The sequence below is a fragment of the Phalacrocorax aristotelis genome, chromosome 2 (genome assembly GCF_949628215.1).
Source record: "Phalacrocorax aristotelis chromosome 2, bGulAri2.1, whole genome shotgun sequence".
NCBI classification, from domain to species: Eukaryota; Metazoa; Chordata; class Aves; order Suliformes; family Phalacrocoracidae; genus Phalacrocorax; species Phalacrocorax aristotelis.
The window spans coordinates 143,033,575-143,053,890 of record NC_134277.1 but is presented as its reverse complement, the minus strand read 5'-3'; the positions used below and the strand labels follow the sequence as shown (position 1 = coordinate 143,053,890).

General features: G+C 41.9%; 1 protein-coding gene across 1 annotated transcript in view; it reads right to left on the bottom strand.

Annotated features, from left to right (window-relative positions):
- The window catches only part of SDC2 (syndecan 2), a 59,268-nt gene that overhangs the window by 8,689 nt on the left and 30,263 nt on the right, over nucleotides 1-20,316 (bottom strand). Inside the window, exon 2 of the mRNA XM_075085455.1 lies at nucleotides 1,848-1,959. Within this exon, the coding sequence (XP_074941556.1) occupies nucleotides 1,848-1,959 (112 nt within the window). The remainder of the gene's footprint in view (nucleotides 1-1,847; nucleotides 1,960-20,316) is intronic.

Here is a 20,316-nt window from a genome sequence, read left to right as displayed (position 1 = left end):
GGATGCTAATTTGCTTCTCTCTTGAGATTTTTCCTTAAGTGAATAAAACTGGGCCCACAGATTGCTCGGAAGATTATTTGAGCTTAGAGTTCTTCGTTCAAAAGTATTAGATTATGGTACCGTCACATGAGCTCTCTGGAGGGGCATCCAGCTAGTCTAAGTCTACAATGACACTTTTCCTGTTTTCTTGTAGAAAAGAAACAGAGATTGCCAGAGGTAGCAAAAGTGCATGTTATACACTCCATCTTCCACCCATAGCTCAAGGCTGAGCACAGGAAAAGAGAGAAGAGAAGAGAAAGCCAAGGTGTTACTGTTGGTGAAGTCTATGGGTAGTTTCTGTCCTTCTGGCTCCACTTTTACTACTGAGATGGGTTAATAGAATCTGAACCCAGTTCTTATATAGTCCTTTCCACTTCAAAAGCAGGGCTGCATTTTGAATGATCCATATTAGAAACAGCCAAACTCTACAGAGGAATGGAAAAAAACCCAAAATAGACCATTCTCTGTACCACCCTTCATTGTCAACCTATCCCATTTCCTGAAGCTTACAAAGTCACCAGCATCTGAAGACATGACAGAAAGGGACACTGACTGAAAGGGCAATTTTCTTGGACATCAGAATTTTCCTTAGACAGTCCTGGGAACTGGATGAAATCACTGACTTGTTAATTATTTTTTTTTTTTTCCAAATGAAATGTTAAATTTCCCCTCAAAGAAGTCTACAGCAAGGAGGTCCAGTTAAGCCTCTGATCACACTGGAACATCAAATTACCGCTATGGAGTAATGGCTCACAAAATGCAGGGTATCATCCAGGTGCGAATGACCATGATCTGGATTTGCCTGGCAGCACAATCAGATCTCTGCAGACTTCATTTTAACATATCTTTGAATCACCAAAAGAAAGGAAAAACAAAATTCCATCCAAAAAAATCTCAGCTGTGGCTTACAAGGCAACAAAGACAAGGTGCTACAAGAAGGGCTCATCCTTTAAAAATCCACAGGTATGTATTAACATCAAAAGACAGATTACAAAAAATGCAATTACAAATAAATAACGCACTTGGAAAATAAAAGGGATTTCCACAACGGCTCAGCAAATATTTACAACAATAAGGAAATTTCTCTTCCAGAGCTACCATAAAATCCTGCACTTAACTTTTAACGGCTGGAGCCTCCCAGCTAGTCTAGAAGATACTCCACAAAGAGGCTTTCTAAGAGAAATGATTAATGAGGTTTCACTGACAGTTTTTTGAAAAATTATGAGCTAGCTACATGCCTCTAATGAGTGTTTAAGTCTGAGAACTCAGTATGTTATGTTTAAGAATTTCTTTATTCACTATATGGATGTAATTACTTTAGAGAAAACTGTCATGTTTTTGGCAGTATCCAGACTTCTAAATTTAAAAGAACACCAACAAAAAAAGGAATGGGCACCATGTTTACGTGAACCTGAATGCATATAAGAGAAAATAAGATTGCTGCTGTTATGTTTTCTTGCAGACTGCTAAATTAGCATTATGCCATGGGAGAACTAAGCCTTCTCTAATCTTTATTTCTAAACTCCAGAGGGATTTGCATAGAAACCAGAGGGAAAGCAGAGGCACAGCAGAGAGAAAATAACACAGTGAAATGATGCAACTAAGGAGTAAGAGAAAAGAGCAGAAAGTTAATATTTAAAACCCAGCCCGCAGGGGTGCTCAGTGCTCTGTAAATAGAGAGCCAATCACTCATGATACTCACTGAAAGTATCAGCTCCAGCTTATAAAGCAAAACTGCACAGCTTTTTCTCAAATAATTGCATTACTACTTACACTTTTTAAAATCAAATTGTGGCATGTTGTCTCACCTGAACCTGACCCAGAAGAATAATCATCATCATCAATTGGATAGACGCCTGATGCTTCTTCAACAGAGCTGTTGTCAAGGTATAAATCTTTATCAGAGGTCAAATCCGCTCTCTGGAAAACAGGTAAGAGGGAATGGTTAAAAAGATACCAGTTCTCTAGTGCAGTAGTCTCTTAATCTTCGCTCCTATTTCTGAAGTTGGTGATGGCACACTGAACAGTTTATACATTCAGTTTATGCAATGCATTTTTTCTAAGATGTTAAAGAATTAAAAAAAAAAAATAATCCAAGGCTGCACAATGAAAACTAAGAAACCACCCAACCTTTAGGAAGAAAGCCCCCTTCAAATCACACTTCATCTCATTAAATGCATGAATGAATAAATAGGATTTGCAATATACTCTGCAGAGCTTCTGTAACAAGAAAGAAGCAAATCCTAGGATTGAAGCGCTCTGTCAAGATCTCAAATATACAAATCTATAGGCTGTCACGTGACGTCTGTCATTTGATCTCAAATGGGACGCAACAAGAGCACAAATCAAAAGTCACCTCAGAGGTATATTGAGCCAAACCTCATGAAACTCTTCACAGATTAGAACAGCTGAGACTACAGAATAGAAATGTTTCCAAGACAGTGCTGTTGATTAAGGATTATGACATTTCCAGCTGGATCAGACAGCACACCTCCAAAATTCTGGTCAGGCAAGATGCTCCAATTCCTAAATGAATGCATCTCTGCTAAAATTTAGCCATAGCTTCAACAAACTAAGAAGTTGGCTTCTTGTCACTGTCACCACATTTTTATGCCTGCAAGTATTTCCCTACTGAAGAGATTCTGCTAAAATGAGCTGATAACAGAACAAGTTATCAGTCATCCTTTTAGATTGACAATTCAGGCTTTGAAAGACTAGAAATTGTCTTCCTCCACAGCAGCTTGTGCTTTCTCAGCAGAGCGTGAACTTCCTTACAGGAGCCATGTACCTGTGGCGACTGAGAAGGTACCTGCTGCTATTACTACTATTACTTTTACCAGCATTTCTGTGAATGCCCATTTGCCATGACTTGTTGAAAAAAGTATGACAGCTGCAAATGGAGTTTTAAGTCAAAATACCAAAATGCTATACCAAAATCCATCTGTTCTGTATCTCATTATAAGCACCCAAATCTGCTGCTCTGAGGCTGAAGGGTTTCCACCTTACTTTTTACTGCATGGAATTGATTGCCCATTTTATTCCACTGAACACTCACTGTAGCTTTCTTAAAGGGGAACCAAACTGTGAAAGGGCTAACTCCTGTATGCAAAGACCCACATCTGACTTTCAGAGGTGAATTTTTTTCCCAGAGATCTAAAAAATATTGTTGAAGACATTTGTGACTTTTTTCAGAGGTTTTTGACAATGGATTCCTGTTCTACGCTTCTTCACAGCAGAACATTGCTCTTCAATTTGATCTACAATAAAAAATGATTCCTCATGGAAAGCAGAAAGGCCATCGTGATTATTGGAGTACTTCAGAGTACAAGACTTCTGCACTGGGGGTACCTAACACTTCTCGGAACAGCTCTGAACTAAAGCAGTGTTACCCTGTTTTTCTTCTACAGAGGAAGACAAAAAACGTTATACTTAGTCATAATCTACTCCTGCTACAGCAGCTTTTACCTGTGGGATATGTGGGGGGACAAAAGTCCTGTTTTTAAGATAGGTTTACAGAAGGCCTGCTCTCATCTACTGCTGCTAGTTCACACGGTCTGCCTGGAACTGGCTGCAGTCCAAAGCAGAAATTCAAGATGATGTCTGGTCACCATCAAATTACTTAATTCCTTTAAAAGATGTCTCCAAAGGAAGGCCTGAAGTACCTCGGTAGGTGTATAGGTGGTATTGTAATTAAGATGCAGCTGAGACTGTTTCCGTATAGGAAAACAACTCCCTGTCATGGGACAAATATCCTGCTGTTGATCAGGCTGCCACAAAGGACCAAGCCACTTTGCCCCATTTTACTTACAGCCACAATCGTAGTACAAAACAGACCACTTCTCAATATCAGGCAGGAAAAAACAAAACGTATTTTTGCAGGTGGCTGCCCATGAGTATGGAAAAGACATACAATATTCAAAAGGTATCAGACGTAGTAAATAGTACCCATGCTGGGAAAAAAATTTCAAGACCTACCTGGAAAAATTTCCTAACAATGGGAATTGCCAGTAGCATTTGGCAACAGCTGAGAAACAGCCTGAGTTTGCAAATGTTAGTGAATGAAAATTAGTCTGCATGAGAACAGAAGCGTCACATATCCGTGCTCAGAATTTTTAGTGCTGAATAAAAATATGAACTTACCAATCAGTTTATTCCCTAGGCCGTTTCCTACTTCTGTCTATATCAGAAGCAAACTCGATAAAATTCAAAAGGCAGAAACTCGAAACAACCATCCCCCCTCCAAAACAAATAACCCTGATTTTTGCTCTTTCCAGCCTCACAGGAGTCAGAGAAGACAGAAATGATCCCTGACAGTTCCTCTAAAGGTTCAGTTTTCGCAAGACAGCTGAGCAGCTAACCCAATCCAGCCCAAGCTGCAAGCCTTGGTCAGCCAGGCTCCCCACCATCATATTCACTCCCTTTCTTTCAATGAATTATAGCTTTTCAGCTGCCAAAAGCTTTCATTTCTAGCTATGCTGAGATGTTCTCAAGATTTAAACCAGCTGAAAACAGGAACAGAAATGGAAGAAAAGCCTGGGTGGTTTTCAGCAGCAATTTGAGCACCCATTGTATTTTATTCTGGGGATGCAAAGGATACAATGTGAAACATTATCTAATATCTAGTATTGTGGATGGCACAACTCCATCAGAATGAGAAAACTATTCCCCACAGTCTTATAAATCCAGTACAATATTTACTATGGGGAGAAACATATGGTGCAGTGAACCCCAGACACATTCAGATCAGACATCAGGCTCCATCCAAGGAAGATGCTCTGCAGTGTCTCTGGCTGCAGCCGCTTGCTTCAGCTCGCTCCCAGTACAAACAATTCTCCTTTAGTGGAACTTGGGCAGGACATGAGCGCCCTGTCAAACCAGAGGCACAAGAAGCATACCCTGGCTTAAAAGTCCCAGGCATTTGCACAAACAAATGCACTGCACTGTCCCTGAACAGTCTCTCTTTGCAAGCTGGCTAGTAGACTGGGGGTAGGGGCACCCCCTCAACATCCACAGCTTGCACCTCTTTTCCCAGACACTCAGAAGCACGTAGCTGCCTTAGTCTGCTTGCAGTGAAAACTGCCTTAAGGTTAAGAATAAAAAGAAAAGCCCAACCAGTTAACAAAAAATGCACAGCTGTTAAAAATAATTCTGTGAAGATTAAGCTTAGAAAAATGAGAAACAGTTAATGAAAGTAAAAGAATACTTCACGGTGCTTAAGTGAGTATCGAGCACTGAAGCTATGCTTTGCAATTTTATGCTATGTGAAAATAAATTTGGTTTAATATTTGCTCTAGAAATGTTTCCTCACTTGTCAGCTGGGAATCCATGGGGGCCCGTGGACTACTTCCAGGGTGTTCACAAAAGATAAGTTGGAAAAACAAGTCTGTTGTCAGTAGGCTTGCACAGAGAAAGGTCTGTACTAGCACTTTAATATCCTTAGGATGAAAAATAAAAAAGTTTGCAAATTCTAAATCCGTAACTATTTTCAGTTACCATGAAGGCCAAATATTTAAGGGACTATTTCCTATGGCTAACAATTGAAATGAGGGCCCTCATGTCACTTTTATGTAACAGCCTTATTTTCAGATCTATTAAAACAGCAGGAACACCAGGCAAAGATGTCTCTGTTATCAGTCCTTTAATCTGGCCCTGAAGCCACAAAAACTGCTCGTTACCTCTTGACAGAGATTGCATTCTCGTCCATCCTTGTTATCCCACTTACATTTTTATTCCAAGAATATAATGCTGCAAAATCCTGTGACCTAAATACTGCACATGCTACATGCTAACGATCACTGATTCCTGTCTGGATATTGACTATGCTGGCCTAAATCCAAATCTCATGGATGTAGTGCAGATTAGCACCCATTAAGTACTAGATAAAAGATATTCTCATACCAGTTACATGTTGAATATGAAATCTCAAAGTCTTTATTTTACTAAAGCTTACATTTTTAATGATTTGTAATTTAACACATTTAGATGATCCAGAATATATTTAATAAAAAAAGCTCTCATTCTGGCACTAAATGAGAGGAAACAAAGTAAAAAACCCTTTTTTCTGACTCATCACCTCACAAAAGCCAGAAATCATTCATCAAAAATACAACAGTAAAAACTTGAAAACAATCTTCAGACAATAGGAGGGTTGGGAAAGGATGGTGCACTTCATTTAAAAAAGAAATACTAAGCGCTGTGTAATAGCCATTCCCTTTTCCAGTGCTGCTGCTACCGTCAGTCCTCGCATTACGTGGCAATGATTTAGGAGTAAGACATTAAAGACTTATGCCATGTGGATGAAGCCAAGAAAGCTGGTGTGAGGAACAGTGAAGAAGTAATGTCTGCCATGGCTGTCGTGGCTGTTTGAAACTCAGATGGAAGAGCAATGAGTAACTGACATATGGGAGGAAACATTTTATTACTTACAGATGCACTCAAATTTCTGTTCTCTGCCTTTTTGGGTATATGTACAGGACAGAGAATTTGAGGTTTGCAGCTGGGTTATTATTGGTACATCGCCTCCCGTTTCCCCCAGATGGAAGTCTTTTAGATGTAACCTGTTTAGTATGCACAGAACCAAAGACTAATATTTCAAAAGTGATGTTATATCCCAAATATCTAAGCCAGAAGGCTCTGAAAATTTGCGGACGTTACAGCTGTTGATTAGGTGGAAATCTTATATGTAAGAAGGAGAAAGAAAACAGATTTTCCTCTTCTATTAACAGATAGTGCTGTTCTATTAGTGCTTGTATGAAAGCATGTTCAGCTGGTGAGTCTGAGTTCACTGAAGTGATGTATTCTTCATATACACTCCACTTCTGGAAAGCTAACCACGTGAATGCATTCATCTAAAGCCCGAGGGCCATTGCAGAGAATCCCACTGAAGGCAGGAGAAGAGGAAGGTGTGTGAAGGGGAAGCTGTATTTCCCCTTAGGCTTCCTGCAGAAAGAACTATGATCTGCGACCCAACAGGAGTTAGTCCTAACAGACCCCAGCATTGCTGACTCCAGAGCCAGCAGGCATCTTGCTGTCATTGTTTGTCATTTCTTTGTCTTCCCTCATCCACAAGGAAAGGTATTTCACTGGTGACACTGTCCTCTTAAAGCCTCGTTAACCTCATCCAGGAATGAGAGTCATGATTTTAGATAAAACAAACAACTTGAAAATCAGATTTACACCTCAAAGCACTACGTTTTCCCAGAGAAACGTGCCAAGCAGAAGAGCATCCACCATCCATTTCCCATTGTGTTACTCATTCCCAGAGGTAAGCATCTGCCAGCTCTGACAGTGCTCATCAGCCTCCTCCAGCCTGCGCATCCCTACACTGCCCACATGTACCCTGCTAGAAACACGTAATTTTGAGGTAGGGTTTTATGTTACAAGGCATGTTTACCACTAGTTGTCTTATTACAGATGCCTTTATTTCCTTTCACTAATATGTCCTACAGCTGGGCACAGAAGAAAAGGTAAGGAAAGAAATAGTGCCCGCTATTTCCTTTCAAGGTGGTGGAGGACACTTAAAGACTTGCAGGACAAACTCTTCCCAGCAAACCCCACTTCACTGCACTGTGCCAGCTGTGGTGGGGCCTTTGGCAGAAGCAGTGGTAGAAGGCACGGTGATGGGCAGTTGTGGGATTTTTTGAGAAATAAAACGCTAATAACTAGTGGCATAATTTTAGCACAACACTCTAAGCTCTAACCCCATTTTCTTCCTTGGAGAAATCATACTGCCTGCACAATGATGACGTCAGTGGCGTGGGTACTGGCCACAGGAAAGCTGCCCTGCACCACAGTCTGGGTAACTTGATCACAGCAAAAATATTATTTCCATAACAACAGGGCCCAGATTGAATTTTGCAAGTTTGAGAGCAAGGGTTTCATACAGAAGCCAACATCTGCATTGCTCATTTCCCCCAAATAATTTTGACACAGTTACCACCTCCCAGTTCTATCTCAGAACAGCTTAAAACACTCCCCAAGGCTGCTACCTTTCCATGCCAGTCCTCCCGCTCATCTGCCTGCCCAATGTGAAAACCAGCCTTGCGATGAGAACTGCCTGGGCCAAATTTGCAAAAGCCACCGCCTCCCCCACCACTGGCTTTGGCAAATTAAATTACAAGCTTTGATTGCTGTGACTCATTCTGAGAGCTCATTTCCAAAGGTATTTTTAAAATCTTAGAGGATGTTTGCTCCCCTTCTTCAGGTAAGGGTGGAAGAGTAAATCAGCTTTGTACAGGTGTCCCTACTAGTGTTGCAAGTCGGGTGTTTGTCCATGGGGACGGCACCAGTGCCGGCAGCAGCACGGCAGGCTGAGTCCCTGTCTGGTGCAGCACAGAGCTGCTACCGTGGCTGGAGCACATGCCAGAAAGATTATTCACGCTCCTTGTACCTCATGCAGAACAACTTCCTGATGCTGCACAAAACTATAGCTTTAGGCCTCCAATCTCTCACGACAGATAAAGAAAGGGTTTGACCGCTCGTGGCTGCTGGGGAAAGGCGGAGAGCCCAAAATAAATACAAGTACAGCAAACTGCTTCTACTACTGCTAGCATTCAACAACAGAGGAGTCTACCAAAAGAGCTGATTTACAGAGATTGCCTCATGTGAGAGCCAAGAGTCAAAATATGCTGGCTTTTAAGATGCGCACAGTCTGTTACGCCAGACTAATTACCAAAACAGAGGCGTATTTGACAGGGACAGCAGTAATAAAACAACTCCTGCCCGTGTCAGGCATTTCAGCAGTCTATGTCATGGCTCGCACTAAAGAAAATACACCATGTCCATGGTGCTCGCAGGGAAACGCTCCAAGGCAAAGAGCCCCCTGGGGTAAGGAGACACCAACAAGCCACGACCATGTCAGCTACTGTTCACTTATGGCCACACACCAAAGAAATTACTGTGCTGCAGTTGATAGATTGAAGTTCACACTCTTCACGAAGTCATAGAAACTCGTGTGCCTGTTTTCTAACAGCCATCTGTGCCTTTAGAAATATTCCCTAATGTGTAATTACATGCCGTATGGTACATTATGTGATAACAGAACTTAAGACAGTAACAGGAGAACTTGTTCAAGCTTAATTGAAAATGTTTTTCTTCCCATTATAAAGGCTCACAGATCTGTGTAGTGGGTCTTTGGCCTGCTTACAGCTGTGGAGCTGAGGCTTGTTCTGCCTTGAGGAGAAAGATAAACGTCCTCTAAAGCTCTGGCCTGTTTGAGGTAAATTCCAATGGAAAAAGCGTCTATCTTTCCACTTCTTTTCAGAGAGTCTGATTTCCATTTGCGCATCATTTATCTAGTAGATGCACACAGAGACCAAACTTTAGTCCATTAACCTAATCCCATATCCACAAACTGTGTTGCCCAAGGTGTGACTGAGATTGCTGTATGAGGATGAGAATGCAGGAGGGAGGCAAGCAAGCATGGCAGCAAGATCAGGCAGAGCTTCCTATCCTTATGCACAAGTATCAGCAGCATGATTTGTGATGAAGGACCGATCAAACAACTTGCTGCATGCTCTACAGCTACAACAGATATTTAGTAAATTAACAGAAAGACATCCTCATCAGTTACCCAACAGCCCTCCTAGTCTATCCAACTAGGCTCAAGCCCACATGAAGTAGTATTATAGGATTGCTAGCTGAGCAAGACCATAGTTGGATCTGCCCTTACAAAAGATGCGTTCATCATCTACCCTGCAGAAGATACCTACATCTTCATTCAGTTATGTAGAATGTTCTGGAACAAGCAACCTTTACCTCTGTGGATCTCCGTCACCGCTATACCCCAGTGAAGAGCTGTTGTTCACCTAGGCAGAGCCTCCTCAGAAGAAATCCCACAGCCTCATCTCACAACTCAGCAAGTAAAAGCTACCTGGATTGCAGGATATGAAACTGCAGCATTTTTTCTTTATCCAGCAATAAAAGTTTCCTGTGGTTCTACAGCAGTTCATGCTGAAAGCCCACACTTGAGAGGACCGGCCCCATTGGTCCTTCCCCAGACCTACAGCTGGGGAGCTGTGTGGTCAGATCACTTCCACACAGGCTACAGGTTAGGACCAAGGGACCTTCCTAATCTAATGACCACATAAACTTACTCCAACTTAAAAATGGTTATGTAGGAATGATAGAGGGGTATGGCAAATCTGTTATGCCAACCCAAGCAAACAGTACTGATGTGCTCTTTACGTGAACCCCCTGATTTGACATATCACATTCCCTGACTCCACACCAACAGGTCTTTCCTTGTACGTGAAACCCAGAATTGAACACTCTGATTTAGTTGTCTCCTTTACCTTGAAAACCGCTAGACTGCTTAACAGTCAAGGTACAGTACACAGCAATTCTCATTTCCCACACAACAGCAGAAGTTTAATTCCAAAGTTTCTCCAGGAATCCCAAAATTAAAAGATTCAAAGCCCTTTCAGTTTTCATGCCAAGCCATCAATTGGTGCAAAGAACAGTTTATTCTTCAACTCTGCCTTTGACGTAGGCACGATACAACAGGGAAACTATTTTAGAAGGGCTACAGCTGAATCAGCTTCCAAAGTGCTACTCCAGACTGAAATATTAAAGGGCAATGTGCAGGCAAAACAGCATCAGAAGCCAGAAGCGAGCAATATGCATCACGGATTGATTTATCTCAATTAGCATAGCAATTTTCTGCACGTTTTCCAAAAAGCACCCATCGGTTTCACCAAAAATAGGATCAAAATCACCATGCAAATTTTTGTCACAGCTCAAAATGCTAATCATTCTTTTAAGGACACATCAACCCATGGGCAGACAGGTTAGATTTAAGGCACAGCCGTGACCAAGAAGCTAAATGCCCTCTTTCGAAAATGCTGAATGAAGAAGTTAACTTGGTTTTGAATCACCAGTCATAAGTCTTACAGGAACAGGAGAAGCAGGTAGCTTTTGGGATAGAGGTCATAACTACACGTACCTGCCCCAGTCAGTGCTTTTAAATCTAACGCGCACTGGCTCTTCCACACACACCTCCCCTCTCCTTTCATGCTTTACTGATCCTTTTTCCTAATCAATCAGAAGAACTAACACTTATATTTTCCTCCCTGCTCTTGAGAATGTGAATGAATGATTAAAGCTGCCAGGGTAACCTCTTTGGCATGCATGCCAATAACTCCCCACCTAATAGCCTTTCCTCTGCCTCGCTGTCCTGGCCCACTGGTGATTACTGCAATCCCTTGAAGTGGTCAAATTGCAGGGCAGCCCCCATGGAAACCTATTTGGAGCTGTTCAAGCTCATACCAAAGAATGATGTTTTTAATACAGATTGTTCTTTTTAAAGCCCTACAAAAGCAGCTGTAATCAATCGTAGTGGGAGTACTGCAAACCTCCACCAGTTTCAAAAGCCCCATATTGATTCCTTTCTAGTCTGTGGATTTCAACAAAATAACCCCATGTGAGGAACCCAGAATCATTTAAATTAAGATATTTTTGCCACTAGTAGGAAGAATTGGCAATAAACTGTCTCAATCAATTATATACCTTTTGCATAATCAGGGAAATTACATATAAGAGAGCTATATTATTAAAGTTACATTAAACACCAATTAAATACTACTAGCAAAGGTTATGAATGGCAACAGAGGTTTGTCAAAGGTGAGGAGGAATCAGACTTCACAGGTTAAGGAGTGAGCAATTCCAATTCTGGAACACATAATCTGTTATTCAATAGGGACTTATTTGTTGAACAAGGCCCATGAATCTCTCAGTGGACACTTCTGTTTGCTACCTGCAGCCAGCAGACTCTTGGTGATGTCCCACCAAAGCTACCCACAGGTGGAAAAACAGGCACCAGTAGATCCAAAATCTGTTTGATCTTTCTAAAATTGTGTGCTATCGTAGCAATTAGCTGAAGGAACTTCCCTCCCTTCCACAAACACATGCAACCTATTTCAGAAGATGGTCATAAGCTGCTCTAAATGAAGAGGAATCCTGGATCCTCCAGAACTGAGATGAATGTTGGTGGCAACACATTCATATCCCAGGTTTGCTAGATTCTTAATTAAGGAAAGCAGAGCTCAAATAAGCTTTAAGTGTGCTTAAATGAAACACCTTTCTACACCAGCACTCTCACTTTCCTTACAGCAGAATATGCAGGCTGTGCACTCAACATAAGAGGAAAGAATCACCCTTTAAACAAATACCGTTAAAAAACCCAAACAAACAAAAAACCCCAAATCATCATCTTTATACTACTTCAGGTGCTGACACAGAAAATTTTCTGTTCAAAACTGGTATTGTCTAATGATACAAAATGCAAACTGAGCTGCAGATCAATGTGAACTTTGCATTAACCAGCAGAATGTGTTGCATGTGCCAACTTCTTTCTCCAGCCTGTGAAAACCATCACAGCTTCATTTATTCAGGTAACTACTTCCAACTTGTTGGGTGGTGGCTGGAAGCACACAGCTAGGGGATCAGTTTGTCCTCTGGCAGTAAAATAATTGGTAAATCCAAACCTATGTTAAATTAGGCCAGAAGCCATAATCTCTGCGGCCAAAAGAATAGATGGTACCACTACTACTCTTTCCACTGGTATAGTCTTCTCAGAGACAGCAAACACAGACAGCACTGAGAGACCAGGTACATCCTTGTGAGATACCTCTTCGTATCTCAGATCCCCAAACAGTAAGACAACAAAGATGATTTTATTGCTGTTTCCAGGTGCCAACTAGTTGAACACCCACTCATCTCACTGGTATACAAGATTAAGTTGTTGGATTCAGCACTCTGATCCCATCTTACTTAACTGAATATTTGCTACAAAGGCTTGGTGTTCATATCCTCTTTGATGCATACAAAGATAAGAAATTAGTTTACTTCAGATGGGATAAAACACCCCTCCTCTAATAACTTCTACTATAAAAGCAGTTGAGTGAAATCAGAGATACGGCGGCTTGTACAGGCTATGTGGCTTCAGGAGCAGTCTTCTGTCTGGTATGCTGCCCTTCAGGCACAACTCCCCTCCTTCCACCAGGGAGAAGGAACTGGTGCATCACCGACACAAACCCGCCCGACTCCCCAGACAAAGACAACAGACAGGTTGGGCTGGGGGGACACACAGCACCCTGCCTGCAGCGCCAGCCAACTTCCTAGCCACGTGGGACCGAGGCAAGAAAGAAGGACTTTCCCTCCTGCCCTCCCTCCATCTTTGAGTCAGGCAGCTCCCTGGGGCTTGCAGTGCACCATTGGACTGGGCAAGGGAACCAAGGGGACAATTTCTTCTGAAGGCAAATGCAGCCCAGATTTGCATTTGGAAACTAGGTGGCTATACTGAGCAGAACCACTGGAAGAGAATTTGAACTATATTGTTAGGAATTTCTCCCCATGTAGTTTTGCGGCTGGCTGACCCCATATCAACTGCACAGCAACAGAAAACAAGGCAGAGGCCTGGTGAGGCAGTCTGCTGGGAGCCTCCATACCTGCTGCAAGACACTTCTGCACACTGTAACAATTAACACACATTCATGTTCCTGAGAAGAATCATCTAACATATGTCTGCTCTTAAAAAAACACCACAAACGTACATAGAAAGCATCAAGCTGAAACTGCACAGTATAAGGAACACTAAAACAAGAGTTACTCCACCAGCAGTGGAAAGGCTGACACCTGATTTTCTGCAGAGGTTCCCTTCGCCACCACAACCCCAGCTCCCGCTCCTTTCCCCAGTGCTGCTCCCTCCCTATGCATGTGGATGTGGCTCTGAAGATGAACATAGAGGAATTTCTCAAATTAAGAGTTTCAACTAGAACTACGTAAGGGACCACCTTCAAACAGCACGTTACACGTTTTTGGTTTAAAGCATAGTCAAGAAAGCTGTTGCTTTAGTTGAAGGATTAGTGAATTGATAACAATCTCTTCCAGTTATCATGAGTGGCTAGCTTTAATGAAAACTGGCTGAAATATGCTTCATATCGAACACCTTCAGCTGATGTTTTAAAAATAATGTTACATAAAACTAGAACCTAAAGAATTACATTCATAATAAAGGTAGGGATAAATTACACTTTTGATAAATTTGATAAATTAGCTTCCATTGATTTAAAGGAAAGCAAGCCAGGTAAATTGTTTGACAGCATTTTTAACAGTCATAGATCTGTCCAAAGAGTGAAACACAACAAAGACTCTTAATGGTATTAAATATATGTTAACAAAGAACAACCATTTCTTTCTAGCATTTATATTTTAAATCAGAGTTCTGCTGAAGGGAACAAAGATTTCAGTATTTCTATAGCCAAACTCTGAATCTTCATAAAACTGTCCCAGCACCATCAATACAAGGTTAGCAGCACTCTACAATCTTTACTGCCTTATCAACGGTCTAAAGCTTTTAAAAATCCATATGCCTACAAAACCTCTTGGGGCTCTTACACAGGAGGATTTCACAGCATTATTGACCTGGGCAGCCTCTTTATTCTCAGTAAGTTATTTTAAGCAACTTTCTGCCAGCAAGCAAGTCTCTTTGTTAGGTTTTGTCTGTATTATTGCTAAAGCACTGCTTACAATACAGCACAAAACAGGGAGGTACTAAGCAGAAACCAGAAAGGCGTCTGTCAAGTTCCCTTTTTATTTCTTTTTTTTTTTTTTCCCCACTTGCCTGATATGCTTCCAATATCCTACAGATCACTGTCCTGCTGCCAGGAATCTGGCTATGCACCTAAGCCACCTCCTGAGAGGGAGCAACACGAATGCACAGCAGACAAAACAGACCAAATCCACATATTTTCAGGGCCATGTTAACTTGCATGCTTTCTTTTTCCTTGTTAGCACTTTTATATATATGTGTGTGTGTATATATATATACAGACACACACATATACGTATGTAGTAGAGAAACAGGAGCTAGCAAGTGTATTTACCTACTGAGTAAGAAAACCCATCACCTGGCTTGGGAGGTAAGGAAGGGAAGGAGAAAAAGAAAGGTAATTTTCTCATACTTCAAACTCAAAAACCACTCTATTTTATTCTTAAACCCCTTATCAGATAAAGGTCTCCAGCTTGAGGCTGGAGCTGTGGCATGGTAGGAAAAGCAAACCTCAACCCTACACATATCAGAACACATTAAAAAGCAATCTCATGATCTTCTGCAAGCTTGTGTCTGGAGGTATCAACCGAGAAGGCCAGTACTAGCACAGAAGTCTTCCTTGAATTGTAACGTATGAATAGCCGCTATTGAGCAGCCACATCCATGCCTCTTCTGCTTTCCTACTTATCAAAAATATTTATGGGGTGATACTATTTGGGGAAGTAACTCTTGCTCATCCTTTTACTTTGAAGTTTCATATGTTGAAAGTTTATGTGGCCAGTGACCCATACTACTCCTTGGTGTCACCAGAACTACTAACACATACCCTGTTTTAATCCAAGGGCACACTATAAAATGTACTCAACTGACAGCCCTCACAGAGAGATTTAGATTTGATACCAACTTCTGTATCACACTTGATAACTAAACTCTCAGCTGAGGGCCAAGACATACGAGGAAGCTGCCCAGGGAGAAGGGTAAAAGAAACAGATTTAAACGGATACGAATCGAATTCACAAAATGTCTGCTAATGATATTTTATTTCTGGATGTTATATCAACTTTCCTATTTCCTTGTTAAACCTGTACCTTGTGGAGTGAACGGAAAGAACAGATGTTTTCTAAATTATCAATTCAGTAAAGTTTTCAAGTACCACAAGAACACCTTCTACGTAATGTTTTATGGAAGAAACTAATTCAGCACTGGTATCTTTATGCTGTTTAACATGGTTAAGTGTTGGCAAAAATAGTGGACACAATGGATAAGTAACCTGTCAACCCTGGGTTATTCTAGATAAAACATGAATGCATTCCAATTATCTGCACCTTATTTCTGACAGTTATGCTTCCAAAATACACCACATAATCTGCTCCATATAGCCGTCAATCAAATGGACAAATTCTCTTAAGGTTTCATTGCAGATATGTCCAAAGCAATTGAACTTTATAAGGCTAAGCCCAGATTAATATCAAAGTTTAATTCAAACCACAGGCTTTTCTCTGCAAGCAATAAAAAAGGTTGCTACGCTGATGGTGTTAGAAAGCTTCTTAGTTCCTGTTTCTGTTTGCTTCAGTAAAAGGGTCACTCAGCACTTGGAAATGGAACTAGCAAAAAAACGTTTCATCAGCCTAAGTGTTACAGATGTCGGCTCCTTAATAGACCTGACCTTGCACAAACCTGCTCACCTCCCTAGGTTCTGGGAGCTTAAAAAAAAAATCCAAGGACAAAGAAGGGAGGTGTAAAGACTCTGGTCAGGGAGACCATACGGCAAGGCATTCAGATCTGCCACAGCAAGACAGCACAGAATAGTTTTGCAAGTACACTTGTGTATGTATATCTAAGAAAATAGAGTAGTTTCAAATGAGAGCGATGGAACGCAAAGGAACATTTTAACATATGCATCTATACAGCTAAATAGAAGAATGTGCCTGTAATGTGGTTTTAGTAGAAAGCATAGAGGAGTTTTTTATCACACAATAGTACTGTAAGTTCCTCTCAAATCAGACACTTTAATCAAGAATAAACCTCTTTTCACAGTGCAGGCATGAAACGTGTAAATAAGGTTTTCTGATAAACATACATGAGCAAATTAGATCAAGAACTTGTTGGTACATACAATTCTTCAAATAATATAAATAGAGGCTGCTTTTTATAGCATGTTGGCAAAGGCAACTGCAAGGAGGCAACTGCAACATGTTACATCACAGCAAGCAGCATTTGTTTATTCACTTTGAACTGACAGAAGAGATCTTCTAAGAAAGATACTTTCATATGCCTTTTTCTGGGACAATAATTGAATGAAGGCAGATGACGACCAGAAAGCATTTGAGAAACAAAAAGGTGAAAATTATTTCTGCTGAAAACTCAATTCATGTCAGCAACTGACGTGTCTTCTTAAAAGTCACTCAGAAGTTCATTCCACTTCCTAACGACATGATAAACAAAGACCATTAGGCAGAATATAACAGCTACTGGCATTTTGATATAGCAGAGTCATCAGCTCACTTAATTTCTTAAAAAAAATTAGTCCATACCAGACACGTCCCACAAAAACTAATGACACTCATCCAGTGAAACATACTGCAACAAAGCTGCACTTCACTTGCAGAAGAATTGGCTTATCGAGATAAACTGGCACCCCAAGAGTTTGCTGTACTGAAACTGTTCACTTAACAGCCTGACCGAGCACGGGCCCTTCTGGAGACCAAAGGCCCTGGTCCAGCTCCTGGCAGGGGCTGTCCTTCCTCCATTAATTACGTGTGCGTACACGTAGGCCTGTGCTGCAGCCCCCCAGTGAAGCCTCTAATGGGCTGGGAGAGCAGATTACTACTGGCTTACGGCTCAGATACAGCACGTTATGCAACCAAAAGGCTTAACAAACCTCCATTTCATCTTTTTAAAATCAGTTTGAAGGGGAAAAAATAAACGGTCATGGGGAAGAACACCAAAAAAGTGGCATAAACCCAACAAAACGCAGTGCAAAGCTGCAGGATAACGCCTTGGTTTTCAATAACCGGGGTGAGGGCACAGTGAGGAGGCTCTGCTGACAGCCCCATCCACCACAAAGCCTGCTGGGAAGCCAGGACTCAGTCTTTACTTTCTGCTCAAACACCGTTTTCTCATGAGCCTGTTTACAGTTTTTAAAAAGAAAGGCCAGGCCATGCTCTGCAAGTCTAATATTCTTGAAATCTGCTTTGGAAGTCACTCCACCTTCCACCACAGGCCATGGAGGGGCAGGGAGAGGAACGGGTCTGTCCCACCTGCCCCGCTGCTCGTGGTGCCAGAGGCCACCGGGCCCCGGGGACACTGCCACTCATCACAAGCACCAGCTCAGCAGCCACCGGCTTCAGGCAGGCAGAAAACAGTGCTGGGAGCCAAAGGCAGCCCTCTGGGCCAACTGCGGCCTGCCTTTACAGACAATGCAGTGTTTTCTTCATTGCTTTCCCAGTAGGGCCAGTTTGAAGTAGCACACCATTTGTATTCAGAGTGAAAAACCTCATTTTGTCATCAGAAAGCCAAGGAGAAGTTTCCAGCGAGCTGTCCCCAGGCACGCATCTGCTGGACGTTAACCTCTCCCAGCCCGCTTTGTGCCGGCTCTGCAGCAAGTCTAGCGAGCACTGATGCCCCAACAGGACCTGGTTTTTCAAAACTCCATTTTCCAGGTATAAAAGGGGGTTGTGCTGTTCCCCCCTCTGTGCTCATTACAGCCACAGTTCAGAGGTAACACAAAATGGAAAGTGCTTGGGTTTGTAAAAGCCAACTGCAGTCCTTTGGTATTTGCTGAAGCAAAGTATAAAAGTGGCACTTACAGATTTGACCACAAAACCTCAGTACATATAGCCTTTACGCTGAGGGACAGGCTGCAATAGTACCGCTTTTTTGTCTTTTTTAAACCAATACATGAGATTAAAAAGAGATAGTTTAGAATACCTCATACCACTTCTCCACCTTATACTATCTTACGAAATCAACTTAATATCCTATTATTGATTTATAACTAGGATATATAGTATATTATCCTATATACTATCCTATTATCAATTTATAACAAGCCCTATCATCTAAAAGTTAAAGCTTATGTTCACCAAAGGAGTCACTAAGAGGAGCAAGCTTCTCCCTCACTTCCAAGCTTACTCCACTGGATCACGCAGCTGAAGGTTTCCATTTTGCTGCAGAAGGATGTCATTCATGACATTATGCAGCGCTGAAGGAGCCAAACAGATTAAATGGACATCTGCCTTTTCAGTCTGCTACAAAAGTGGTTTAATACCAAGCAGTGTTTAAACAGTAAAACTGTCTGCAATTGCTGCTCTATAATATGTGAGTAATCAATCAATCTCAATGCTGAGCTTCCATTACTGCTTCTCTGCAAGCAGCTGGAAAAATTTCCAAGGCACATACTCCTTGTTTACACCCCAGTGCTAAAGAAGAATTAAACACAGAATCACTCTGCATTCACAGAGATCCACTTCAAGTCTCAGGCTTGTATTTTCAAAGCAAAGCACAGGAGACACCATGAAACCTCCAGTTATGGCAGCTATTTGCCATGTTACTTCCCCTCTGAAAGCATTATTGCAGTAAACAGCGTGGGGGTTTGCCGAAGCAAAGCAGAGTGTCCCATCAGAGCCCTCATCCTCCCGCTCTTTGAAACCTCAGCACCTCAGAAGAGAGCACAGGACGCAGCTGTGGTGCCGTGCCACCCATGGAGCTCAGCTGCTCGGGCCTGAAGCCATCCCAAGCAACAGCATCAAACTCAACATCTTTTTCAGACTTGTTGCTTGATGTTGTAAGGACTGTGGGATTACAATTGTATTGTTGGACACTCAAGGGTTTACTTCTTCTAACAACGTAATCTGTGTTGACACATTTTGGTTAAGATGTAAATGTCCCTTTCTCTCAGAGCTATGCGGACCCTGCCAGCAAAAGCCATGCACACCAGCAGCTGACAACTGGTTTAAAGGCATCTCCTGCCCCACATATTTATTCATCAATAAATTCTGAGTTTCCAGCAAGTGCCCAGCATGGCGGCTGGTCAGACAAGGAGCCCAGCAGAAGGGCCCTGCTCTTCTCAGCGCTGGTGCTCAGCTCTACTGCCAGCTGCAGCCGCCCAACCTCGACGGTGCCTCCTGCGTGAGCTGGGGGTTTCAGCTGGCCTGATGAAAAGTGCCACAGCCTAAAATGCAACATCAGCCTTGGATGAAACCTAAGTATTTTTCCAATGTTATCTGCACTACTCCTACTCTCTGTGTCCCTCTCTGCTTGGCACGGGGAGGCAAAGGATCAAAGTCCTCAGGGAGTCATATGCACATTCCTTTCCCTCTCAATATCTCTGTACAATTAGCATAATCACTACAAATAGACTTCACTTGTAATTTTGAACCCACTGGCCTCATGCTGGATTATCCAATTCAGGGCTTTAATACAGTGGCACTCTCAAATGAGACTAAGGAGATGGGGAGACAGAAAGTCACTCTATTTCAGGCACCTAACTTTACTTCATCTCAGAATAGCTAAATTTAGGACCAAAAGGTCCTTCTAAAGATCAATGGAGAGCAGTATACTTCCCCAGAGGGCTGTTCACAGTCCTGATTTTATGTCTGAATTCAGACTCCTCAGTTAACAGTTAACTGAACAGTCCTTCCAACACATGTTATGAAAGCGAGTCAATCTCTGACTGAAATGGCACCTATAACGTCAGGTTCCAGTAGGTCTGAATGAGCTTTGGAATA